Genomic DNA, 22,121 nt, shown 5'->3' with positions numbered 1-22,121 from the left:
TTTAGTGAATGTATCTTGCTAACTTTGTGGTTGAACTCACCTCTGAACTCACCCAGCATTACTGGAATACTGACACTGGACTAATAGCATTTATATCTTATGAATACTAATACAACACTGTAAATACTGTATTTGATTATGTGATGTATTGTAGTACAATGTGCATATTTGTATTTTAACAATCTTATATGTATACACATGTTTGAAATGTTTTTGATTATAGGCCATTTTATGTTAATATAATATAACACATGTTTTGATTGCACATTCCTACTTTTTAAATATATGTTTTCTAATCTAAAGTTGAGCCACTGTCACAAAAAGAAAATTCTCCCTGGAATCAGAAATGATTCTGAGTCCTGGCTCTTTAGCTGTATATGCTCCCAATGCTCCCTGGCTGCTCCCTAGCCTGCCCCCTGCTGCTCGGTGCTGAATGCTAGTTTAAAGTGGGCTGAAAAAACAAGACAAGGATCTGAAAGACACTGTAACGCTGCAGAACGCTGAGTGACCAATACATGATCAGTTCTTTTTCAATTCAACTCGTCGAACATGCTAAATGTGCTCATAGATTTAATTCAAGGAATTGTAATACTTGCAAAGTATTGAATATCTCATTCCATGTTTTTGAAAACGTTGACATACCGTGGGGTGTGGGTTGGAGCAGAACACGGTGTATTTCCTGATGATGCCGTTCACTTTGAGAGGAGGAAGCCAGGACACAAACACCACGGAGTTAGAAGCAGCTGCTGCCTTCACCCCCGCCGGAGGCCCGGGGACTGAGGGGAGATAAACATCGCGTTGATATATTCCCCACACCAGGCTAACATCATTTATCCACTGATTATCATTTAGCGAGATAACAGATGGCACATTTCATTTTTTACGGGACTGCATATAAGTTACATTAAGAGCGCTCCGCCTAATCGGTTTATTAAAGACCCTGCAGCTTTCTCCTCTTGTTTTTACCAAAGGGGATCATTACCTGCAGGAACTATTATCAATGTGGCGAAGCGGACAATTCTCATACTAAGAGAAATGTAGAAATGTATGCAGGCCAGTTAGCAGCGCCTCACAGTTCAGCAGTGTTCTGGAGAGAACATCATCTTCTTACCGTCCTCCTTGGTGCGGGTGTAGATCTGCTCACTGCGCACTCCGTCTCCCGCTCTGGTGAAGGTCAGCACCTGGATGCTGTAGTTGGTGTACTTCTCCAGTCCGTCCAGCTCCAGAGAGGGCTTAGAGGTGGTCACGTTCCTGATCTCTCCCAGCTCTGATGGACGGGGAAAAGGACGGAGAGAGTTACGTAAGAATTAGACAGAACACCTCAGGTCAAAGGTATTTTCAACTTCAGGTTTCTTATGACATGAATGCAAGTAGCACACCTGTGTGTGTAGCAGCACACTCAAATACCGCTTTCAGCACACGTCTGAAATCATTCAGTGTAACTCTGATATAACAACAGCGTAACTGTCTGAAAAAGACCCATGAGCACTGATGCCCTGTGACACTCTCCCTGCACCCCCCTCTGCTGGTCAGGGACACTCTCCCTGCACCCCCCTCTGCTGGCCAGGGACACTCTCCCTGCACCCCCCTCTGCTGGTCAGGGACACTCTCCCTGCACCCCCCTCTGCTGGCCAGGGACACTCTCCCTGCACCCCCCTCTGCTGGCCAGGGACACTCTCCCTGCACCCCCCTCTGCTGGTCAGGGACACTCTCCCTGCACCCCCCTCTGCTGGCCAGGGACACTCTCCCTGCACCCCCCTCTGCTGGCCAGGGACACTCTCCCTGCACCCCCCTCTGCTGGTCAGGGACACTCTCCCTGCACCCCCCTCTGCTGGTCAGGGACACTCTCCCTGCACCCCCCTCTGCTGGCCAGGGACACTCTCCCTGCACCCCCCTCTGCTGCTCAGGGACATGATATCGGGTCATACTGATATACGGCTACATTCTGAGATATAATAGTAAACAGTCCGATTTGAAGAGATGCATGTTAAGAGGATACATGTGAAGTGTTGACTATATAAATCAAATAAACTTGCCTCTATTGTGCAACATATACTTTTAAAGTGTAACTTTGTTGGCTGCAACACTGTGACAACACTTTTCTAAACACCACAGTGCAATGTCTGTTTAAGATATAATAATCTTAGTACTTGATGCTCGTTCACTGTTTTTTATATCCTTTTTCAATTGACCAATTTTACTTTAATTTAATAATGAAGTACTTTTGATTCTGATATGTTCACTAACTCTTATAATGCTGCTACTTATGTTGACACCTTGCATGTACTTGTTCTATTTGCATTTTAATATACGTCTTACTTAATGTTAATCTACTCGTTTATTTTAATTTTCTTCACTGTTCCATTTCTGTACAATTCCACGCTGTGGGACAAATAAAGGATTTTTTATTCTGATTTGAATTACCAGGTCATAGTTTTTATTATCTTTACATAGAATACAAGCCATTTATAAACAACATCAACATGTGACCACAAGCTGCACACTGTTTCCGTGCAGACTCTCACGTTGTGCCGACATGATGTGACAGAGCGGGGTCAAAGGTAATCGTGCTGTCACAACCGATCACTCGGACACACGGTCGGCCTGTGACATCATGCGCTCTGACTTCAGCAGGACCATACAGACTTGGCCAGTTACTCAGAAGTACCCAGAATACACCTGGATAACTAAACAATATAACTACTCTTAAGCATAGTAGATAATCGTAATTAATTAAATAAATAAAGATTGCATTTGCGTTGTTTTTAGCTCATAACTTTTGTCTGCAGCACAGCACATTGTATAGATACAATACTGAGTCATATTACCTCAGCAAACAAGCGAATGTGATCTATTGGAATCCAATGTGGTTTTCTACATTCATTAATAATACAAAAACAATTGCATTTCTGGTGAGAAAACTATTTCCATTTAAAACATTTTTGGAAAGCAATATTTGACCATATAATATGATCTATTCTAGTATTTTAGTGTTGGTTTTGTAGTTACAATGATTGGCCTAATGTTGTCTTATACTATATGTTTCTCATGTTGCCCTGACATACATGTATGCAGGGTGTCTCCCTGTAGAGAGTGAGCAGCTTAGCTCTGGTTGCTCCAGTGCACTTAAAGAGGCCCTGTGAAAGTAGTGGTTTCATTAGCATGACAAAATGCATAGTCTATCTTTGAAGTGTAGGTAGGTCAGGGGGATTTCTCTCTCAGAGAATATGTTTTTGAGTTTTAAATCCAGCATTGTGCACGTCCTTCTTCCCTGCTGTCTTTGCTGCTGTGTTGCAGCAGAGCTTGTCGGTGTGTAACAACATATATAGACAATATGGATGTTGTTGCTTTAAAATGTCTTAGGACTCTATTGCTTCTCAATTATAAGATATCCACCGGACAGTACAGTTTGTTTATTTATATACATATATATTAAACAGTATGTTTACATTGTTTATTTATTTAATTGTTTCACTCCAAGATTCCTGCAGAAAGAAGTACTTGTATATTATGAGGTACATGTTATTTCCTTTGCTCAGGTTGCTTGTTGGATGTTGCAGAGAAAATGGACAGATGTACTCGAGATTAATCTTAGATTGAATAATAACGAAGACCAACAAAAAACCTGCTGCTTCTTATAGCTGTGTAATAAGGAACAGCTGGATGCTCTTTTAAAAAAGGGTAACGCTTATAACATCTCCATAGCAATACCTAAAAGCTAACAGGCCACAGGGAACCATACAGATCACACCCAGCTGAGGAGGTGTCTTCTGGTTTATAACGGATATGTGTGTGTCTTTTTGATCAATTTAGAGATATGGCCGTTTCTTTTAAATACACTTGATTAGAATGCGATCAAGCTGCTTTCGGTTAGGAGAAGCAGACCATGATTTGTGTATGGTGAAGTGTTGTTGTGTACCTCCATCAGGAAGGTTGGCCCAGTAGATGACCCTGAAGCCCAGCAGGTTTCCGTTCAGAGCGTCTTTGGGGGGCGTCAGCCAGGACAGAGAGATGACCTCCGGAGACGAGGCCAGGGCCTGGACGTTCTCTGGAGGGCGACTGGGCACTGAGGAGGAAACAGCTGACTCTTAGCAGACGGACAACATGCGGCAGCACCCTCTGATCTCCACTAGGCTGTGATATAACCCCATCAATCTGTCTCTGCGCTCACCATCTTCCAGCGTGGTTGCAGCCACCTCTGTGGAGGAGGGGCCCGTCCCTGCGCTGTTGCTGGCCTGCACCACCACTCCATACTGGGTGAACTTCTTCAGGTTGTCCAGCACCAGGCTCTCTGCGTTGTCTCCCGTGGTCTCCACGCTGATCACACTGAACTGGTAGTTCCCCCCCGAGCTGTACTCCCTGTAGCCCACCTGGTAGCCTTTGATGGCCCCGTTCTGCAGGTGCCTCTTCGGGGCCTGACAATAACATGACACGGTTATTCCAGATGATGGGTTTGAATGTCCCTACCACATTCTCCAAGACACATGTAAACATAATAGTTAGACACTAATATATCACATAGCATTCTCAGATCAAGCACTATTCTGATGAGCTAAAGACAGGACAGGACACATTTACACATATATTTCATCATGTTTAGGTGACAGGAAAATGAATAAAAAAAGCACAAACATGGTATGGTGTAGCTTGGCAACCTCCATCACACCGACATAGATAAAGTCCCACGTGTGTTACAAGAGCAGGTCCCTCTTCCTTCCAGTACATACACATTGAAATGATGCCTTTGAGTTCTTACACATCTAAAGTATTATGCAATCTCCAAAGGGAATGCTTTAAATGACACCTATAACTCTTCTAACATGCATGTAGCGTGATGCCTTCATGGTGCTTCCCCATCCTCTGTGAGCTGGCTGAGGGACCTTGACTGTTCGACAGCAGTCAAGGTCCCGTGTTTCAACACAATGACAGGGGGGGGGTGTAGAATGGGGTTACATCATCATTTGAAAACACTCAGATGCATTCTTGTGCCACCTTTGAAATTGAGAATAACACCATTTCAATAAAACAAATGTATGATGTGAAAATGATAACCTAAAAACGCTAGTCACCCCACCTACTGCATCAGACATTAGAATAAAGATGTATAATGACAACACATACAGCATGCTCCACAGTGTTCTTTCAACACCCCCTTTAGTCGGGTCAGTCCTTGAGCGTCACATCTGGGAGATAGTCAGTGCAGCACTTTCATATTCACAGCTACACACAACACACACTGTCAGCCCACAGAGTCGGATCAACTCACCCTCCAAGCGACTCGGATGCTCTGAGAGGAGAAGGCTTCCAGCTGCACGTCCTGCGGCGGTCCGTCAGGAGCTGAGATCACAACACGTACACATTATAAAACTGTACACACCCAGCGCTGACCTGCACAAAACCTACTAGACACACGTCCATGGGAGATCAGCACCCCCTATCTGACACAGGGGATGCTTTTATTTATAGGTGAGGGTGAGAAGTGCTCAGTGGGGGGGTGAAGGATAGGGTGAGCTGATTTGCAGATGGGGTCCAGCCTCAGTCTATTGACCGTAGTGTGACATTTACTACTGAGGCCACTAATTGAAAGTGTGTGCGTTTTGTGCGAGGTCAGCACGTGTTCAGTGATGCAACCGAGCCGATGGGCCGAGGTCACCAGGCGGCTAATGCATTGACTCTGTTAGCCCTACCTCCTCTTGCCTCGACACACACACACACGCACGCACACACACACACACGCACGCACACACACACACGCACACACGCACGCACGCACACACACACACACACACACACACCCGTCTTATCATTTGAACTATGATATGCTTGAATGCTGAGTGTCTGAAACATACACTGACAAAATTAAACCGTTGACTTTATATTAAGTTGAATCTTATATTTTGTATTTAAACTTCATATTATTGCTTTCATGTGAAATCTGTTGACATAATACATTTCATTAAAGCCAGCAGTTCAGTGGTGTCAGTGCAGGATGCAACACGGCCTCTTACCGGCTTCGTCCGTGGTGATGGTGAGCTCGTTGCTGGCCTCGCTCTTGCCGATCAGGTTCTTGGCGAACATGCGGATGTTGTAGGTGGAGGAGGGGTGCAGGTCGATGATGGTGGCCTGGTTGAGCTGAGGTGAGACATCTTTGGTCTTCTGAGCCGTATCCCAGGAGGCTGCGGAGGGTTATTGGGGTTATTGGGGAGAACTCAAAGCTAAGTGCACTTGGACAGGCTATATTCAATCACAGTGCTTAAAGAAAATGAATAGGGGGAGGGATAATCAACCAAGATGGCGGCTGTGGCTCAGGGGGTAAAATGGACGTCTCCAAATTGGAGGGTCAATCCCAAAATGGCTCCAGAGACATGTGGTGTGCATTGGAATGTACAGTATTTAAGTGGCTTTGGATAAAAGCGTCTACGACACTAAACTAAATGACACAAAACAGATTCTCTACAAGCTTACCATTTTGAAAGGGGACACAATATGTATACTAATATATATTTACATAACATATATTTTCAGGTTCATATCTGTATGTTGTGTACTAATGTAACACTTGTGTACTTTAATGTTCAAAAAGGTCTTTATTGTTCTCATAGCTGCAGAACCTCTTCTCACCCTCTGTCTGAAACCAGAGCCCAGTGTTCTCTGATTGGTTAGCTGGATGACTATAGTGTAGAATGTGTGGGAGTACTAGCCAATAGAAGCGTGAGTGGAGGGACCACAGGGATGTTAGCCTTAGTAGACCCTTTACATGCAAAAAGCATAATAGGGCCTCTTTAACCAACGCTATTTGAAACCATTTAGCTCATTGTGAAACCGTACCATATCGATATAAATGTCTTTTCTTGTACCTGATTTGTTCTTGCTCTCAATATCGAAGCCTGTGATTGGGCTGTTGCCATCGAAACCCATAGTCCAGCGCAGTGCAATGGTCCTGTCCTTCACCTCTCTGATCTCCACCTCTGGGGGGTCCGGGGGCTCTATGAGGCATACCATTGACAACACGTTGTTATTTCAGTCTCACTGGAGTTAAGAGGGCAGGCGTTTGGAGGTCAAGTATCGATCTGCATGATCTGAATACAAAGTGTGTTTTTCTTGGAGCAGTTGAGCTGGGAGAAGTCATACCTTGCACTGTGAGCTGAATGATTCCTCTGTCTTCTCCAAACGAGTTGATGGCATGGCAAGAGAAGAAGCCAGAGTCCTCCCTCACTGTGGGCATGATCTGAGGGGTGCACGGGAACAAGATGAGGTCACATGAAAAACACTATGCAGCTGGATGGCCTCTGACTGTGGTATCGATTCAACACATATCTGTTATCTTCATTTGAATGGAGTGGTTCTCTGTCCATAATGTATCACCACAGCCTTTGACTTGGGACCCCTCACCACAGCCTTTGACTTGGGACCCCTCACCACAGCCTTTGACTTGGGACCCCTCACCACAGCCTTTGACTTGGGACCCCTCACCACAGCCTTTGACTTGGGACCCCTCACCACAGCCTTGGTGGTGACAAGAGTGGGAGGCGTTCAACCAAACTATGTCATTAGAAGGACAATGTATCTCTTGAAAAAAGGTAATCTTGCACGAAAATATTCAGAACTCTAAAGGAAGTATCCAGTATAAGAGAAAACAACTTTGATTATGCTGTTGCATCATATATAACATAAACATCAATAATCCAATAGTATATGGCGATAAGTTGAATCGTACTCGTCCAAGTGGCGCAGCGTCTCACCTGCAGCGTGGAGATGACTTCATCGCCCACCTCCTTGACAGAAACCACGTAGCGGCTGGTCTCTGGGTTGATGATGCGTTCCTCCTTCTCCCAGCGCACCATGATGGGTTTCTCTCCGTGGGCCGTGCAGCTCATCTTCTTCTCTTCGCCCTGAGTGGCCAGCGTGGTGTTGGGGTACGATGTGATCATGGCAGGGACTGGCGGGGAAGAGAGGGGGAGAAGAAGAGATGAAGAATCGGTTAGATTAGTTTTCTCTAGTAACCAAATTGGTACTTTCAGATTTCTAACGGATAGATGTTTGTTGATAGGAGACACATCTCTCTGGTTTGAATAACCTTTGGATTGACAGATGAAACAAAAGGAATTCTACGGGGAAAGACAAACAAATGGGTACAAAACATGAACTCTGTCTCTTATGGTTGCTAACTTGAGCATGCTAGTTAGCCTGCAGTTGCTAAAGTGGCAGAGAAAGGCGTAAAGATGGTGATTGGCTCAAAGGACAATGGAAGAAACAGGTGTCAGAGTGGCGCATTGATGAGTGAGCAGCTGGTCGATTGTTTTCTGAATGAGCCTTTGGTGCGATTTCTGAAACAGGGTCTCTGTTAAATACATACTTGTTTTGTGGCTAACGCAAAAAAGCTCAACAACTGTCTTTTGTCAAATTGAAAGCACACCGTCTGACACGTTCCGTAGCAACCGTGACGAGAAGAAGCCGAGCACTCCCAGCCGTTGTAATGTTGTGTAACTGAACGTGCAGCCTCCCTGTGACGCCGTATGGATGCTGCCTCTGTGCCTCTCTTCTATCTGAGCATCCTAAATGGCTCAGCGACGCTCTAACAACACTCTGAAGACACCACACTAAACGCACACTAACGACATACATGCCTCATTACACCCACAGCAGTGTATAACAACCCTCTGCTCCCAGATGCTCACACACACTCACACCCACGTCCACACACAAGCTCAAGCAAGCGCACAAATGTGAGCGAGCTCTTGCATACACACACAAACACGAGTACACAAAGCGTGACTCCGGTGATGTGATGTGAAGTGTCAGGCAAGAGGTTGCACACATTTAAGCTTCATCTCTTATTCATTCTGCAGCCATTTGGCGCTCGGCTGAGGAAAAGCACGCTGATTTAGTTTGCATGACAAGTATGAATTTTTTGTGAGACATGTTTGGAAAAGTGAGGGGAGGAGAAAAAGCTCAGGCTATATTTAAACGATAGCGTTTTAGCGCTAGCTTCTCTCAGTTTGCGGTGGAAGTGGACCAGAGGTGGAGGCTGTGGAATGGCAGGAACATGAAGACGTGTGTTCTGGAAGGACGTGGAAGCAATTTGTCAAATATACAATATATGTCTGGTTACGGCACACATGTGTTCATGACATATCGATGCAATTGGTTGAACGATGTAACATTTGAAAAAGAATCCTGCACTGAATCAGAAATGACAACAATATGATGTAAAAGAAAAGGGTTCGGGTTCTTTTTTCCCAACATATATTTGCAATGTTTAGCATGATCAGCTGTTGACATAAAACTACACGTGACACACCTTTAGATATCCAACACATGGATAAAAGGGAGCGATATCCTTCTGTTTGAATGTTTTATAAAGGCCAGATTGATGCATTAATCAGATAAGAAGGATTAAGACTATTTTCACAACATTTCAAGAACTTATTTGAAAAACCAGAATGTCTTAACAGATGTCTTAATTCAACCAGAAACAAACATGTGTTGAAAGTTGCATTTATAATCATTTTCTAAATCATGACTGAACTCACTTTGCTTGCTTTGTCTCGCGTGGTTTTACAGTATGCAAGTATGCTCACCAGTCAGCATCTCAATAGTTCACTTGTTGTAATTATCAACTAAATCTCTTTTGCAACATGGCATCCTGACATGCGTAAGGAGGTGGAGATACAAAGCTAACACATGCAAGAGGCTATGCAACATGAAGAGGGCTCAGAGATGAAGCACATGCAAAGTGTGCGTCTGTGTGTACGTGTGTTGAAACATGCAGCAGAACGTGTGTGTGTATGCATGTGTGTAGACGTGTGTGTGGGTGTGCAGGCGGTGCAGCTGAGCCAGCCCTGAGGCACACTTTGTGGCCCTGTAATTGTTGTGTTGATGTATTTCTTTAATATCCAGTGGCATTATGGGAACAGGACAACGGGGAGGAGTGACGAGAGAAAAAGAAAGAAGGGAAGAGGAGAAGGAGGAGGAGCAGGAGGGAGTCCCCGTCTCATTAGGCATCAACTCCCCTGATATCTAATTCAGCCCTGAACACAACACATGGGGCAAAGCACACAGCGAACACACGTGTGCAGACAAGGGGAACTCGTCATAAATCTTATTTTATATCAGCCGTACTTTAAATCAGCTAACCCAATGTGTCTTATGATCATTACTTTACACGTTACTTGTGAGACGCTTTTATCCAAAGCAACTCACATACTCAATACTGTGGGCAATCGCCACAGGAGCACTTTGGGGTGAAGTGTCTCAGGGACACAACGACATGCTGACTGCAGCGGGGTTTGAACCTGTGCCCCCCTGATACGAACATCAACGCACTAGACCACTGCGCCACACCTGATCATGTCTGCAAAGACTCAATCTAGGTTGATAAGATGTTGTGATGTGCTTAAATGAAGTCTTGAGCACAATAACAGACGCTCAAAAAAGTATATACTTCTTAAGAAACCAACAGTCTTTTGTTGGAAGTGTAACTTAAACAAATGTATTCCCTTACAATTAATAATTAACTGTTAAAAAATATATATAACTGGTATGGTAACTGGTTTTTTACATTAGTAAAAAGTAAGCATTGCAGCCGTGTGAAGCAAATAATAATAAGTGTAGTGTGTTTTACTACTGTGTCTTTGATGTGGAGGTGAGGAGAGCCCTGTTCCTCCACACAAACCCAGAGGGCAGTGATGATACACTTAAGCCTGCAGGGGATTGTGGGGGATAGGCTGGCTGCTGATAGGCTACTCCCGTGAGACAAAAGCCCTTCCCTTCCTCCCTCCCTTCTCCCAGGCTGCCTTTCACCTGGACAGGTTACCATGCCAACCAGCATCGGACAGTCTCTCCTGCCTCCTCCCTCTCCTCCCCCTTCTCTCTCTCTCCAGACTCTACTCTTAGAAAAGGGCCATTTCTAGTAGCCAGGAATAGAACATACCTGCCATTGATTTTTTTACAGGAGTATGATGATGATTACACAATCACGCCCTGAATGTCGCAATGCAGGGCCGAAAAAGAGATACCAAAATAAACTGCTACTGGTGGTGTGGAACGGAGTCAGGAGAGTAATAATAACACATCATTACAGCAGAATGGCTACAGTACTTCAGTGTGAGGCTATTCATCTGTGATCAAAGACAGAAAGCAGTGAGACCAGAGGTTCAATGAGATGTGAGGGGGTGGGGGGGAGATGATCTTCTTTTCTTTAGGAATCATCTCGAGCAGCTTAATTGTTATTAAAAAAACAAAAAGGAAAGGAATGAAAAATGAAGCTCCATTTTCAGAGTCAAACAAAACCTTACCAAAAATAAAATGATTGATGAGCATGATCGTGCATTCGAAAAATAGGGTTTGTAATGCACCATTAGCTGATGGGATGTCATTATTCAAGGTTTGCATCTGAAATAGGACTGTCAAAGTTGTGTCCAATACAGTGGTGCAGCGATTACTTATTTTTGTAGGTCGACCTGGATGTTCAACCAAGTCTCACGGCATTTCGTGTTATAGTCACGACATTTAATCTATTGATTCATGTTTACCAACACGATTTTCCCCTTTTTTTTCGTCTCACACAGAACAATTTTAAAAGCAATGTATTTCTATTGGTAGTATGTTTCGTGCCTGTACCACGTCTTTTTGTCCGGTCGGGTCTTGGAAGACCGGAAGCTGTGTGGTTCATAAAAACACTTTTTTACAAGCCACAATTATTGTTTTTATTTTAAATTGTATAATGTTGGACTTTTTTTGCCGTCCGTGAGGAAAAGAGATGGGGCTCAGAATACTGAAATATGTATTTTTTAAATCTTTTTTTCCTTTTAATTTGTTATTCTTTTCTAAATAACACACTGTTATCCTTGTTTTTATTTATTTGTTTAATTCTATAATCTCTGTTTTTTTTGCCGTCCGTCAAAATAAAAAATCAACAAAATTGCGTTGCCAGGCAACAGCTTCGGGTGAAAACAGTGTTTCCGGTCTCAAAGTTTTCATAGTAAAACCATAGACTGTATATAGAGTAAAACCAAAAGTATTCCCCTCACTGTCAACTAAAAACACCAGATTATCCTTGTTAATTACACAACATCGATTCGTTTAAATTGTGTACAATGCTTTAGTGTTTTCCCCCTTCGATTCGGAGAAACAAATAGTTTTTTCGAAGTTTAGGATGGCCAAATACACTACACTACCCATAATCCTCAGCTATCGTTTGGGACTACAGTCCCTTTGCTTGACAAACCCCGTGATTAGTCTTCAAGCTCTGTGATTGGATGTTGGAGTGGCAGTGCGCCAAGGTTACGCCAAGCGTCAAACAGGACTTTGAAATGGAAGACAGACTATCCAAAATAGGACTCGAACGGGTGCTTGAGAAGACTAAACATTTATCTGCAGATCCCTATAAAGTATATTCATTACTCGTTATTCTCTACTAATAGTTAATTAAAAACGGTATATAATTGCTATTTTGCACATCCCTTTCAAGATTTCAAGATTTTCAAAGGTTTATTGACATATCATATACACAACTACGGTGTAGTTATGCAATGCATGAAAAACTTGGGTCACAGCTTCCTCAACAGTGCATTACAAGACATCTATGAATATGTGTGTATACCTCCACCATTAAACTGTCAAATTCTGCACATTTCTTATTCCATCTACATACATCTTATAAGAGTATAATTCATATGTATAATATCAGTTAAAATATGTGCTTCAACATAGTTAACATGGCAGGAAAGCAATATATTAGACGTTAAGTACTTTGTCAGGCTTCATATTTATCTGTAGATACCCCCAAAGCTTAAAAGAAGACCTTAATCTAAAGTATTCTTTAATGTTTAAATAAAGGTTAATTAGTCTTTCTGTTTTGCACTTCCTCCTATTAATATCTTTGTACATCCGGCACTAAACAGTTTTATTGTAGAGATCACTTACAGTATCTTCTTGATATATATATTCTATACTTCTATCATTGACTTTCTAATTTCCCCTTATTTTGTATCTACTCTTAAAACCTGTTAAGCCCGAGAGACCCCGGTTCCGGGGGCCTCCTGCAACATCTTGCAGAAAACAGTGTCTGAGGGCATGTTCATTTAATAAACTATGATGACTGCACCGAAATTCACTCACAAAACCTTATTATTTATTATTTCATTATCACTCAATTATACGAATTCTCGGAGATAATGACAAGAACACACATCAAAACATATGGAGCTAGTTACCTAAAAACGGCAAAATGGCTCACCTGTGTGGTAGTCTGGTCAAAAGTGGTCTTCAATGGCATTAAAACGATAACAACGATGCTGAAGTTAATCCATAGGTTAATCCAATGTGTCTGTGTCACTGAATGATTTCTGATAATCCATCAGCAATAAATCTGCTTTTCTATTTTGAGATGTCAGACCTAGAGACAGCTTCACTCTGGAGCAAATATGGGTGCGCGAAGACGCCATCTTTTTTTTAACATGAGTGTGTGCGGGAGATTTCCCTTCGATTCTATTGGCTCTAACGGTCAGAAAGAGATGTCACATGTCAAGATCGAAGAAGGGGGGCCAGAGATAAGGAAAATCCACCCAAATGGCCCCAGAAGAGGTTTTTTTTGCTAAATCTGTCTAAAAAGGTCAAATATCACTTTTTTCCATCAATCTTGATACAGGGTACTTAGTATATGTTGTACTTTGGATTCCTAAAGCTTTTAGTCTCCTAACCCATCATCCAAGGTTAGTTTTCACTATAAGTACAAAATATCTTTTGAACGGACACTATCATTTACAGTTTTTTACCATGTTCAATCTGAATTTTTCTTTAAAATAAAAAACATCTATATTGATTCTGACTTTTCTACATCCAACTCACAGGTTTATCATTACTTTGAGAACAAAGATTATTAATGTAACCCTTTTAGAAGGGAAGATATGGTCATTTGTTCTGGGAATGTGATTTTCGAGCCTGAGACCTGAAAAACAGGCCAAGGGCTTAACAGGTTAATTCTTTTTTCATCAAATATAACATATTCAACAAAAAAAATGCAATAACGTGCTTTAACCACTTGGTGGTTGTTGATATATTTATGATCCATGTCATGTATTCAGTTTCGGTGGCAGTTCTTCCAGTTTGTCCAGAAGTCTTCTATTCAGGGCTCTATAAATAAAGAACTACGGCAGATGTGTAATATTTAATGCAGCCGAACCGTGTATTACAATGCTGTTATGTGATGATTTCCAAAAAGAAAAGCAAGCACACTCGGATTATAGTATTATTATTTTTTTCTTTTTAAATGTTTTCGGATTTCATATCGCATAAACACCATATCCCAACGTGCATTGCGGCTAAAACATCCAATCACCGAGCTTCAACCATAGCTGAGGATCTTGGGTAATCAGTTCAGTGGGTGTGTATCAAAATGTCCCGGAAATGTCTGTTTCCGGTAACTTTATTTTGAAATTCAGTTCCTGACGGATGGCAAACAAGCCCGAGATTATAGAATTAAACAAATAAATAAAAACAAGGATATTTGTGTGTTATTGTTGAGTAAATAACAGTGTGTTATTTAAAAAAGAATAACAAATTAAAAGGAAAAAAAGTCCGACATTATACGATTTAAAATAAAAACAATAATAGTGACTTGATATTGAGTAAGAACATGTTTTTATGAACAACACAGCTTCCGGTCTTCCAAGACCCGACCGGACAAAAAGACGTGGTGAAGGCACGAAACATACTACCAATAGAAATACATTGCTTTGAAAATCGTTCTGGGTTGGGATGTTAGCATCACAAGGGCTCCCTTGACAAAAAACATTGAGGTTTTTGCCTTGGATCTCGGAATATTGCAGAAAATAAGATATGTGGCAAACACATGTTCATATTACTTACACCTTTTATGATTTTTGACGCATAAATTCAAATGCAAGAAGCAACAAGCTAACGGTAGGCTATACACGTAATACATTACGGTCAGGGTTAGGGTTACAGTAGGTCACCAAGACTAAGCTAAAGGCGGCTAATGTTAAGTGTGATGTTTAATATTCTCATTTACTTAGCAACAGCTGTTTTTGAAGCATTGAACACATTGAAGCTTTAGACATTCACCAGTGGGGTATTATTAACTGACATAAAAATCTCTTAGGCTTGTGTTAACAACAGACCTTAATTCATGAATAACTTTCATAAAATCCATAATAAGATGATATAGATAACAGAAACAAAAGAGTGCTGAAAAATATCTAATAAAATCCCCTCGGTGCTTTTCTCTCAGATGATAGCACTGGGCGCTGTTAGCCACAGGGCTAACCCTGGTTTAAGGGGGCCACAAAGGCCAGACAAGAGAAGACGAGCAGAGATATGTGTAGCTCCCTGCCCTGGAGGCACACTGTAAGTGGGCTGGGGAGGAGACTGTGTGGATGAGGGGGGTTGGGTGGGGGTGGTGACTGGTTCACTGGCTGTCTGCAATGTACTGAAATAATTCCCTTAGCTGCACAATTTGCTTAGAAAGGGAGCAATGCACGGTGCAGAATGGGCAGTGTTTCTGTGCACAGGTGGGGGGGAGGGGGCTGGATGCAGATGAGTAAACTAGATGAAAGAAATGGAGATGAGAGGTATGGGGGCCTTATGGCTGTCTGAAGGACGCAGGCTGCTCAGTGACCACAGGAACATTTACCTCTTCTCTTCAGTGAAGCCTCATTAAGCGCTCTGCCCTCATCACTGTCTGCCAACATTATGATGTCTAATAGGCTTGATTGGTCTTAATTGGCCCTGATAAACATTGAGTGGCTGTTGACTGAATCTGATAGCATCCGCTGTGGATTGGTAATGAATTGACTGAATTGCATATTTTTTAGAGGCAAGGATGCCTGAATGGAAATCTTAAATAAATAATTTGTATCTCCGTGAACTGTGCAGTTTGACTGTTTATAAAGCACATAGCTTAAATCACCACCCAAATATGGGTGACACGTTGTTAGCTAACTTAATTCTAATTCTGAGACGATTTAATAAAAGCATTTAGTTAATTATTTGATTTGTATGTTAAAGGAAACAGCACATGCTATACATTTTAATAAAACACACATCATTCAATTAAAGTACTGTAGTGATCATTACTTGCAAAGAGCGTAATATGGAACCATTCCTCTTATTCTGACATATAAGCATTTCCAAACAGGTCGAATCTGACCCAAGGACAACAGGAACCTGCACCCAGTGTTATAACACAAGAGAAGCTATTTATGTGCATCTGTTCACATGAACAAGAACAACTCCCGGTGCAGAGACTGCCATTTCTACTGGCTGTTAGAGCGGTGGCAGTGTTCCTACAGAATGATGCATGGTGTATTATGACGAGACATTAGCCCATGCACACACTGAATGAAAGTGCCAAGTGAGGACATCACAATAGCCGCAATTCATTTCCCAGGGAGTCCAGCACAATGGGCTAGCAGAGGGGGATCTATCTAAAGCGCCGCATTAGCCGCATGGCCCATTACTCCTTTGTAATGGCTGCATGTATCTGTGCCCTTACATTACGCCTTTGTATTAGCATGAGCAGTGCTTTGTGTGCGCGTGTTTGCTCACCTGCCTCACATGCATGACCTTATAGCATCTTCCCGGTGCACACGTGTACCCTCTTCACCACAGCATTTCAGATGGAATGTATTGATTTACTGCTGTTTGTTTACTGATACATCAAGCCACACTGGGACATCCAATAATACACAGCGAGGATCATACTATCCATCACGTGAGTGCTTCAGCGTGCGTCAGCTTGTGTGCCTCCCTAATTGGCTGCTAAGCCTCTTAAGTAGCTGCCACAACTCAAGTGGTGTAGGCTGGCCTGGAAAAACAACATGAAAACAGCACAGAGTCCGACATTACAGGCACACACACACAATCATACACACACTCTGAAACCCGTCAGACGTGACAAGACAGAGATCAATCATCTGTGTTTCTGTATTGCTTTTCTAGGATCAAATGTAAATCTGGGATCTGGTTAAAATACATGCTTTTACAATTTTGTGAATTAAAAATAATATTTAAGGCCCGAGCGAATGACATATCGAAATCCTTCAAGATATTATTATTATAACGCCCATGAAATGTAAAAGGGTTTTTGAGGGCCTAAACGTGCGTAAAAGCTGGATATTGTTGGCACTCTTTCAGGATTGGTCAGGGGTCTAGTTCTTGAGTGTGGGCAAAACGTCTCCATAACACCCCCTAGAAAGTTGCTAAAAGGCAGTGGTTTCACCTACAAGTCTGAAACTAGGTAGATATACACTGACAACACTGAACGTCGACTTTGATTAGATGTATTTTGTCCAGAGATTTCACATAACTGTATCAGTTTAGTTGAAAACAATAAAAAAAAAATATTAGGTTCAATTTAATATTATTGCTTACAACTAAACTAATACAGTTATATGAAATGTGTTGACAATATACATTTAATACAAGTCAACGTCTCAGTTCTGTCAGTGTATGCAGCATGGTGAGGTCCTTGGCTAGGCCGCTAAAGTCTTTGCACTGTACATCACACTTGAATGACTTGAGGGCCGACTGTATTGTGAGTTGCTGCCTCTGTGTTTCTGCACACGTCTGTTGTCAGGTCTGTAGTCTGAGGAGCATGCTAGGCTGCAGTCAGACAGGAGGGGTCATGAAGGAGTGGCTGTGGCTGGCAGACAGTGAGACGCTCAGCGGGGGGGCCGCTGCTCTGGCTTGATAAGAGCCACAGTGGCATAAGCCTCATCTAGCAGCGCCTGATCAAAATGCGCCCCCAGCCGGGAGGTCACAGTCACACAGGCAAATCCTCCATCACGTGCACACGCTCATGCTCACATGTACATTATGTGTGTCACTGCAGACGTATGGAGACTGTCAAACCTATGCTTTTAGGATCTCTCTCTTTGGGATGCTATGGACAGTTAAATCATGTATTAGATGCTCATGGTTTATTAAGTGCTCTTTCAAACTGGAGAGGGATGTGTTCTTCTTGGAAAATAGACAAAGACATTTGGAAGAAAGCAAACATGAAAATGAACAAGCAACTCTGCAAAGAAAGTTGATTTATACATCATATATATCCCACTAAAATGACATTAAGTCCTTGTTTTGCTTGTTTTTATCTGTAGGTGGTTCAAATGTATGTAATAAATGTATATGTGAGCTAAAAGCATTTAGAAATATCAGTGGTTATCAAAACATGGCAAATATACATTTGTTAGGGACACATGGAAGTACATAGACCTACATGTTGTAAGCTGAGTAACACAATACAAAAGAGAAGTCATCAGATATACTGTATGGGGGGACAGACATGGATAACCCATTCTTCCTTCCACCCCTCCGCCCTCTTTTCCACATGGCAGCTACTGTCTGCATGCAGAATGCAGGGCTTAATGGAGGGGAGCTAAGTCCTTGGCCACACAGCGGATAAACACTGTACTTTCTCTACGAGATGCAGTGGCTGTGTTTGTTGCTTTCGTGGGATTCATTCAGGCAGAAAGCACAGAGCAAACACCGTGACGGAATCTAGCTGGTGGCCTGCCCGTCACAGCCGCCTCAGCTCCCCTCCCCTGACCTCCCTGCTCCAGTGTAACTCTTCACTCTGACGGCACTGTACCCGATCAGCCAGAGCCTCCAACGGGACAGTGATGAAAGCAGGCATGACTAATAAACATTTTTGGAAAGCCGACTATAAGAATACACTGCACACGTAACCAGGGTTGGGAGGTTACTTTAAAAATACATTCTCTTTCCATTACTAATTATCTGTTAAAAAAAACGTAATCCGTAACCTAATTTAAGTATCACAACATAAAAGTGTCTAAATTATAAAGTGTCTGCCTTCTGCTTAAAAAAAAGAATGAAAGTAGCATACTGTACATGAAAATCAAAAATGGTTTATGAAGCATTTATCGTTTAATGCTTCTTCAAATTAGAAGATTATTGGGACGGTGGCGCAGTGGTCTGTGCATCCGATCATCAGATCAAGGGGGGTGCTGGGGAACTCCAGTTCGAAACCCGCTCCTGCCGCCACTGCGTCAGGCCGTTGTGTCCTTGGGCAAGACACTTCACCTGAACTTGCTCCTGTGGGTATTGTCCACAGTACATGTATGATACTAATGTGTACTTGTAAAAGCGCCTCGATGACCTCGAGGCGTGAAGATGGACGGTGTGGCGCAGTGCGCTGTGCAATGATCATCAGATCAAGGGCTGCTGCGTCTGTAAAGCCGGTGTGTCCTTGGGCAAGACACTTCACCTGAACTTGCTCCTGTGGGTATTGTCCACAGTACATGACCATTGCATGTATGGTATTTGTATATAGCATTTGTGTATAGCATCTGGAAAAGCGCTATAATAAATGTAAGGAATTATTATAATTATTAGTTAAATCCTTGAATAATGACACTATATTAATAGTTTGAAGGCACTGCTTGCACTGAACTGTATTTGTTCCTATTCCTCCTTTAAACACAAACTGATGGCAACATTTCAACCAGGTGAAACATTATTTGCACGAGAGAGATGATGAACTGGAAGATTAGATAATGGTCTCACTTGAGACTCGTTTCACTTGAAACTTATGAAGTGTTGTAATGTATGCGTATTTACCACGTAAGATATTGTACACTTTTTTTTAAATCTATTGTAACATTGTAATCCTGATAGTAATCTAATTTGAAATTGTACCAGTTATCTGATTGTGTTTTTTGGTGTTCTGATTATGTAATCCGTTACTCTTCGAGCCTGTACATAACCCCAAAGAAGCAAGTTTTAAATTGGCGTTCGAGGTTTTAAAAGGATGACACTTACTTTTGACATTGAGATACATGGACTTGCTGACATCAGCTCCAACGTCGTTGCTGACTCTACACAGGTAGAAGCCGCTGTCTTCTTCCAGAACATGCTTGATGAACAGAGAGCCGTTGACCAGCACTTCAATGCGAAAGCCTGAGTTCAGGGCAATGGATCTGAACTGAGGGACCCCGGCGCCTGTGGAGAGCGGACAGAGGGATAAGGATTAGAACAAAAACAGGAACACATGCAAGGCCGACACAAGTTGTTATTCTTCTTCCTTGTCACAATCACTTAAATGTAAACCCTTCTACAATATGTTTGCACTCGAAGGGGGATGCATCAGTGTCTTTGACCTTTTCAGATATGCCAACACACATAACATAGATGAAATAAGCATGGGGAAAATACTTTGCATGCATCTGCTGAAGAAGTTCCAATGTTATCCATCAATTCCTCCTTCAATGCTACTCAAATAACCATAAAAGACACATATTTTTATTTAAATGTGTTTTGCTGACAAACTTGTAATCTTTATATCTATGGTATATTTGATTACAATGTATTCATTTGTGTATTTTTGGTTGGTTGAGGGGGGGTAACTGATGTCTGTATTTAGACACAGTGGTGCTATGAGCTAAATGCTTATGTAAGCATACTGTAATGCATACATGCTGATGGTAGCTAAGCAGGTATCATCTTGGATGCTATATTTGTTTAGCATTTTAGCATGCCACAAATATGTATTAGCAGTTAGCACAAAAAAGACTGAGAGGATGTTTATACGTTTATTAGTATTTCATAATTAACTAAAGTATGGAGCAACTTGACATTTTGACATAGTGATTGTGCCAGATAAAACAACTGGATAAAAATGCATCCTGAGGATAACATTAATATTTGTTTCAATCAAGAATTTGAACATCATGATCGCACTAGAGGAAAAGTCAGGGTCACTAAAGTCATCAAAGATCAGATACAGATTAAAGTTTCACACATAATCAGTAAGCAATGTCATAATTCACCAAATTCATTCTTTTAAAACAGTTCCTTTTTGTTGAAAAAAACCCTGTTATTGTGTTTAGTCAGGATGGGATCATGTAAGTCTAGGGGGTATGTAATCTTCCTACTTCTAGAGGAATTAAATGTTCTTCCCTGAACGGCTGAGTTTATTTTTCTTATTCCACAGGGCTTGTTTGGACTAGGTTTTATTATGCATTCAACCTCAAGGCTGTGGGCATTATATTTGTCATGTTAGCATTACAAAAATAATCTTAACATACAATTCAGCTTGGTTGTCAAAAGGTAAATCCAGGTAAACTTAAAAAAACGGTTAAACACGTTCACAAAACCCTGAGTGAAAAGTTGTGTGTTACTGCAGTAATGTGTGTGTGTATGCTATGGGCTTACCTTTCGAGTATTCCCATTGGATGGTAGGAACAGGATATCCTTCAGCAGAGCAGTTTAGGATCACTGCTTTTCCATAGATGCCATCCTGGTCCTTAGGTTGCACCACAAATTTGGGAGGAACTGCAAGACAAGAAGCCATTATATTACTCCCATTCATCTGGACACCACATATCTGTGTCGATGTCGACTGATCAAAAACAGCTGCATTTGAAAGCAATTTCTTAGGGTCTTTCGATCTTCATTCGGAAGGGTGAACATTTCGGCTCATAGTTTCAAAAGTTGAAACATAGATACATCTTTCAATGTATTCAGGGAGAAATATCAAAGACCAATATCACCACACGAGGTTGGTGGACAACTCGTATTTATTTTAACATCTCCAACCTTAACCCTAACCCTAAAATCTTCGCAATGGTTTCTGCTTGTCGAGTTGGCTTCAGTTAAACCATGCCTTTCCATTTCTTCGTATCACAACTTTCTGTTGACTGCCCCCTCCTTACCTCGGACAATGAGCTGGCTCTGGTGCTCTACGGCGGCGGCCTGGTTGCGTGCAATGCAGGTGTAGTTCCCATTGTGCATCAGTGTAAGGTTGGAGACTCGCAGGGAGCTGGTGAAGTCTATGTTGTCTATGGTGACACCCAGGCTGGCCGGGATTGGCCGACCATCCTTCTGCCAGGTGATGAAGACGGGCTGGTCGCCGGACATGACCACGCAGGGGATGAAGACTCGCTGGCCGATAGAAAACCGAGGGAACTCAAATGGGTGGATGGTGGGTGGAACTGGGGAGGAGACATTCAAAGTTATTTTCACCTCAGACCTGTGGGGAATACATGCCTTTGATTAAGGTCAAACAAAAGCAGATGTTTTTGGGGTAGCAGCTTGAGAATCAAAGGTCGCCTGTTCAAGTCCCAGAATGGACTAAT

General features: G+C 42.2%; 1 protein-coding gene across 2 annotated transcripts in view; it reads right to left on the bottom strand.

The window, feature by feature from the left end:
- dscama (Down syndrome cell adhesion molecule a) overlaps positions 1–22,121 on the bottom strand; it is a 106,087-nt gene that overhangs the window by 12,167 nt on the left and 71,799 nt on the right. For both annotated transcript variants that reach the window (XM_034099912.1, XM_034099913.1), the window contains exons 9-20: positions 21,699–21,977; positions 21,199–21,318; positions 19,807–19,986; positions 7,743–7,939; positions 7,132–7,228; positions 6,858–6,986; positions 6,009–6,176; positions 5,267–5,337; positions 4,172–4,415; positions 3,920–4,066; positions 1,112–1,267; positions 643–776 (exon numbers count right to left, since the gene is read on the bottom strand). In XM_034099912.1, the coding sequence (XP_033955803.1) occupies positions 643–776; positions 1,112–1,267; positions 3,920–4,066; positions 4,172–4,415; positions 5,267–5,337; positions 6,009–6,176; positions 6,858–6,986; positions 7,132–7,228; positions 7,743–7,939; positions 19,807–19,986; positions 21,199–21,318; positions 21,699–21,977 (1,922 nt within the window). The remainder of the gene's footprint in view (positions 1–642; positions 777–1,111; positions 1,268–3,919; positions 4,067–4,171; positions 4,416–5,266; positions 5,338–6,008; positions 6,177–6,857; positions 6,987–7,131; positions 7,229–7,742; positions 7,940–19,806; positions 19,987–21,198; positions 21,319–21,698; positions 21,978–22,121) is intronic.

The sequence above is a fragment of the Pseudochaenichthys georgianus genome, chromosome 14 (assembly GCF_902827115.2).
Source record: "Pseudochaenichthys georgianus chromosome 14, fPseGeo1.2, whole genome shotgun sequence".
NCBI lineage: Eukaryota > Metazoa > Chordata > Actinopteri > Perciformes > Channichthyidae > Pseudochaenichthys > Pseudochaenichthys georgianus.
Note: the sequence above shows the minus strand (reverse complement) of the source record. Positions and strands in the feature narration are given on the sequence as shown.